The sequence below is a fragment of the Malus sylvestris genome, chromosome 15, assembly GCF_916048215.2.
Source record: "Malus sylvestris chromosome 15, drMalSylv7.2, whole genome shotgun sequence".
In the NCBI taxonomy this organism is placed as follows: domain Eukaryota; kingdom Viridiplantae; phylum Streptophyta; class Magnoliopsida; order Rosales; family Rosaceae; genus Malus; species Malus sylvestris.
The window spans coordinates 21,440,513-21,445,742 of record NC_062274.1 but is presented as its reverse complement, the minus strand read 5'-3'; the positions used below and the strand labels follow the sequence as shown (position 1 = coordinate 21,445,742).

The 5,230-nt window shown below is 41.0% G+C and overlaps 1 protein-coding gene across 1 annotated transcript; it reads left to right on the top strand.

Annotated features, from left to right (window-relative positions):
* The first annotated feature begins 304 nt into the window (after nt 1-304).
* On the top strand, nt 305-4,262 carry LOC126604772 (toMV susceptible protein tm-1(GCR26)). Its single transcript, XM_050272085.1, has 9 exons — nt 305-588; nt 672-1,331; nt 1,793-1,999; nt 2,090-2,305; nt 2,423-2,639; nt 2,837-3,084; nt 3,240-3,418; nt 3,569-3,822; nt 3,912-4,262. Exons 1-9 carry the CDS (start codon nt 457-459, stop codon nt 4,061-4,063), a joined length of 2,265 nt encoding a protein of 754 aa, XP_050128042.1. The 5' UTR covers nt 305-456; the 3' UTR covers nt 4,064-4,262.
* Nucleotides 4,263-5,230: the final 968 nt, after the last annotated feature.

The window sequence follows — 5,230 nt, the reverse complement described above, 5'->3', positions numbered from 1 at the left end:
TCTGTTTTAAAAATGTTATTGACACGTGAACCTTCTTAACTTTGTTGTCAAGGAAAGATTTTTCAGTGTGATCGGTACATGAGATGGTACAGCACGTGTTATTATATAAATAGTGAGATATGTGTGCTAAAAAGTTAATAATTTAAAAAATAAAAATTTTCACCGATTCTATTAAAATACATGATATACCATTTATATTCCCGTCACAACTAAAAATTCCTCGTCGTCTAGAGTCAAATCTCACGGATAGAGACCACACCACATGAGATTTGGTGGCGGTGACGTGGCTCCTAATCCAAACTTCGCTTGAATTGCAGATTTACCAACCACCGCGGAACGCGCTACATTTTGGCTCAGTATTTGCTTCCAGAAACCGTCTCTGAGAGCACCGATCAAGTAAATTCTAAGTTCTCATTGGTCATCCTCAACTCAGTTGCATAACTCAGACGCTTCGAAATGCCGGCCGGTAATAAAAACTCCCGTGTTTTCTGTATCGGAACCGTCGATACGAAGCTCGACGAGCTACGATTCCTCGCCGAGTCGGTCCGATCCCATCTCAACGCCTTCTCCACAGCTTCCTCACTGAAGGTAAATCCTTCTACTTCTCGCCGTTTATTTATTTATTTTTTAAATCCGATACAGAATCTCAATGTCCGATACCGAAACGGCAGGTCAAAGTATCGGTGGTGGACGTATCGGCGAGTCGGACCGAGACCGATACAAATCCAACCGATTTCGAATTCGTTTCGAGGAAGGAGATTCTCAGTCACAGTTCTGAAGCATCAGCCGATCAGATTCCGGAGGACAGAGGCGAAGCGGTTGCTGTAATGAGCAAAGCGCTCGAGAACTTCCTATCCAAAGCTCAGAACGACGGCGTTTTAGCCGGAGCTGTAGGTCTCGGAGGCAGCGGAGGCACGGCACTGATATCCTCCGCCCTAAGATCTCTGCCAATCGGAGTACCGAAGCTGATCTTATCGACCGTCGCGAGCGGGCGGACCGATCACTATGTGGGGACTTCGGACCTGGTGTTGTACCCGTCAATTGTCGATGTCTGTGGGATTAATAGCGTGAGCAGGGTCGTATTGAGCAATGCTGCTGCTGCGTTCTGTGGGATGGTGGTTGGGGGAGTTGGGAGGGGCGGAGATTCAGGTGGTGGCGGTGGAGGGGTGGAGAAACCGACGGTGGGGCTGACCATGTTTGGGGTGACGACTCAATGTGTGAATGGGGTTAAAGAGGGATTGGAGAAACATGGGTATGAGACATTGGTTTTTCATGCCACTGGGGTTGGAGGGAGAGCCATGGAGTCTCTGGTTAGAGATGGATTCATAAAGGTAATACCTTTTGTTGGAAATTTATTCGTTTGTATGTGTTGGTATGTTAAATTTGAAGATTTTTCAATTTGTTTGAGTAGAATTTTCGGAATGGATATATAAAAATGTGAACTTGGTCAGCTTTTATCAACTAGAGCGATTTACAGAACAAGGGAATTTTGATTGTTTGATTGTTGAAGCTCGAGATATGATTTGTTTCGCATAGTTTTAATGTAAATCCTTGAAAAAAATGTAGGTATTTCAGAGCTCATTTCGAAGCGTAGGCCTACTCTTTCTTATTAATATAATACAATTTCATCTCATTTAACTACCGACAGGTACATGCATTGTTTTGTTTCCGCTGCAGTTTGCTACGTGCCAAGTTCAAACCTTTATGTAATTTCATTTCATTTAACCTTAGTATTGCGTTAGTCTTTTTGCGTAAGTTTTGTTTATTTGGAAGGTTTCCTTGTTTTACTTAGGGGGTTTTGGATATCACAACAACAGAGGTTGCAGACCATGTGGTAGGGGGTGTCATGGCTTGCGATGCTTCCCGCTTTGATGCCATCATAGAGAAAAAGATTCCTTTAGTACTGAGTGTTGGAGCTTTGGATATGGTAAATTTTGGAGCTAAGGATACCATACCATCCAATTTTCAACACAGAAAGATTCATGAACATAATAAGCAGGTAATAACTGATAAGTCTCTAAACATAATATGACGCTCAAAAGCGTTGTCTGTGTGTGGATAACATGGAAACAATACTCGTCATTTTCAGGTTTCACTGATGAGAACCACTGTAGATGAGAACAAGAAATTTGCTGGTTTTATAGCAGATAAGTTGAACAAATCATCATCAAAGGTGGTTGTTTGCCTACCGCAAAAGGGTATCTCTGCTTTGGATGCACTGGGGCAGCCTTTCCGTGATCCGGAGGTCACTGCTTCTCTGATTAGTGAACTACAGAGGCTGGTCCAGACAAATGAAGATCGGAAGGTACAATTATTTCCCATTCAATGGTGTATTTATTTCAATGCTCGAACCTTCTCTAGTTGCTTTGGTTTCATGCCCAAGACCAACATTACTATTGAAAATAGTGCATGTTTTTAATAGGTAAGGGTGTACGCTCATCATATAAATGATCCTGAGTTTGCAAATGCATTGGTTGACTCATTTTTAGAGATTAGTACAAAGAGTTCTATCCAGTCTACTCCACCGGAAGTTCATGAATCAAACCAACAAGTTCACGAAAGTTCTGTTTCGAAGATAAATTTGTCAAGCTCCGAGACCGTTCCACGTAACCTGAGTGATTTCCCAGATGCAAGACCAGGTTGTAGTTTGAACTGTGTTCATTTTCTTAGAGTAAATTAGAATCATATTAATAGGAATTCAATTACATTGAATGATTTGGAGAAGGATTTAATTATTGAATATTAAAGCAACTTTTCTCAATGAATAGAGCCGCAGATTTGTTTTATGTCATTATTGGATTCAGATCTAACCAGTAACGCATTACTTCTGTGACAGAAACTCTACAAAGAACTAGGGTGGTGTTGCAGCAACTCAAAGATCAAATAAATAGAGGAATTCCAATTATAGGGGCTGGTGCAGGGACAGGCATATCTGCAAAGTTTGAGGAAGCTGGTGGTGTTGATCTGATAGTGGTGTACAATTCAGGGCGCTTTCGCATGGCAGGGAGAGGTTCATTGGCAGGCTTATTGCCGTTTGCTGATGCAAATGCTGTAGTACTTGACATGGCCAATGAAGTTTTGCCAGTAAGTTTCAACCGCTCTGTAGTATAAAACTTTATAAGAGATCTCCAGTTCTTTACTGAAAGACTGACAAGTCAAATTAGTAGTGCAATACCTTACCCGTTCCTATGTACCTTTTAAAACACTTTTTGCTGATGTGGAGCTGATGATAATGATAGGTGGTGAAGAAGGTACCTGTTCTTGCTGGGGTGTGTGGCACCGATCCTTTTCGCCAAATGGATTTCTTTTTAAGGCAGGTGGAGTCAATTGGATTCTCTGGGGTTCAAAATTTTCCAACAGTTGGACTCTTTGATGGTAATTTTAGACAAAATCTTGAAGAAACTGGAATGGGATACCGGTAGGTATTAAACAGAGATTTTTTTTAAAAGACTACAACAACAACAAAGCCTTTTCCCACTAAGTGGGGATATTTTTTTTTTTTTTTTAAAGACTAATATTATAATTTATTGCATTCTGCACATTAACTTTTTCTTAATGGAATGATTAGATTGGAGGTTGAGATGATCGAAAAAGCACATAAGATGGGGCTCTTGACAACCCCATATGCCTTCAATCAAGATGAAGCTGTGCAAATGGCAAAAGCTGGTGCTGATATCATTGTGGCTCATATGGGACTCACGACATCCGGCTCTATAGGGGCAAAGACGGCTGTTTCACTGGATGAAAGTGTAGTTCGTGTACAAAATATTGCAGATGCTGCAAGTAGGATCAATGCCAACGCCATTGTGCTTTGCCATGGTGGTATGTGCTCATGAGCTTTTCATTTCTTGTTACCAAGTTTTCTTTTTATCATATTAATGAACATGAAGATCGTTTGGTGCAATTTGCAGGTCCAATCTCGGGTCCAAGAGAGGCAGAATTTATACTAAAGAGCACCAAGGGAGTTCATGGGTTTTATGGGGCGTCAAGCGTGGAGAGGCTACCTGTTGAACAGGCTATCACCTCCACGGTCCAACAGTACAAATCGATTTCCATCAACTGAAGTTTGATCTGCTTGTTTTTGGTAAGTACAGATGCTTCGTGTTGTGCTTGTATCCCTATTATATTTGCCTGGTTACATTATATAAAAAGGAAACTAGCGTTGATATAAAAGTTGATGTCGCTGTTGCTTTATAGCGGTTTCTTAGTACCACTTGTAATATTATATCATCTGATCAATATTAACATTATTTTGGCAAGAATTCGTACTTCAGATTCTGCAAAATGAGTGACAAGCTTCCCGATGATATTTTTTTTTTTTTTTCATTTATCCCTCATTTAACATAGTGGAAACTGGATCTACACTAATGTGGATATAATAAACCACGATATATCGTTGTGTTCTTGTGTGTGAGTGTGATTTACGATCAGATTTATATTGTTCCAAAGTCCACTGATTTTGTGCATCAACATGCTTCATTAACACAACAAAAGAAATGCTTCATTAACACAACAAACTAGCGGAACAAGCAGCAAAGCAATAGTATGAGACTAAATCCACAAAGTAGCAACCGTAGGTGCTACAAAACACAAATAAGACCCAAAACATGTAGCCCCAGTAAAACAGAAACCCTAGCCCTAAGACCCGAGCATAATATGTTCTTGCACAAGGAGCAGCCTTCGCAGCCGGCGCTAGCCACGGGGTAGTGACTGTCCACACAAATGGCAAGTTGCCGGATTATTGAGCCCTAACTTTAAGGCATACCAGGTTCTACTCTCTTACAAGGCCTTCAAGGTAATGGGCAACCCACTGGCTAACCTTGGAACGAATGATATCTTTTCCATTCTAGGATCCCAATCATGTATTGTCCAGCTACACAATAAGGGGAAATAGTTTAAGATTCATCAATACGATGCCCACACTCCACAGAGCGTAGGCAAGCTTTTACCGTTGCTCAAAAGCGAGTCCCAAAACAAACGGCCATAAATTGCACAGACACGTATGGGCACTAGCAGTAATGTTGCTCATACAAGATAAGAAAAAATCAAATGATGGCACTGCAAATTCTCACTCACCTGTATCCACTTACTACACGGTGTAAAAACATCATAATTGTCGCCTTGGCCATATTGGTTCCTAGGCATGACCTGGGTCCTGACCCAAATGGTATATAGCTATACGGCTTTTGCATTTCCTGGAGAAAATTGACACAGTCGATATGTATGTAAT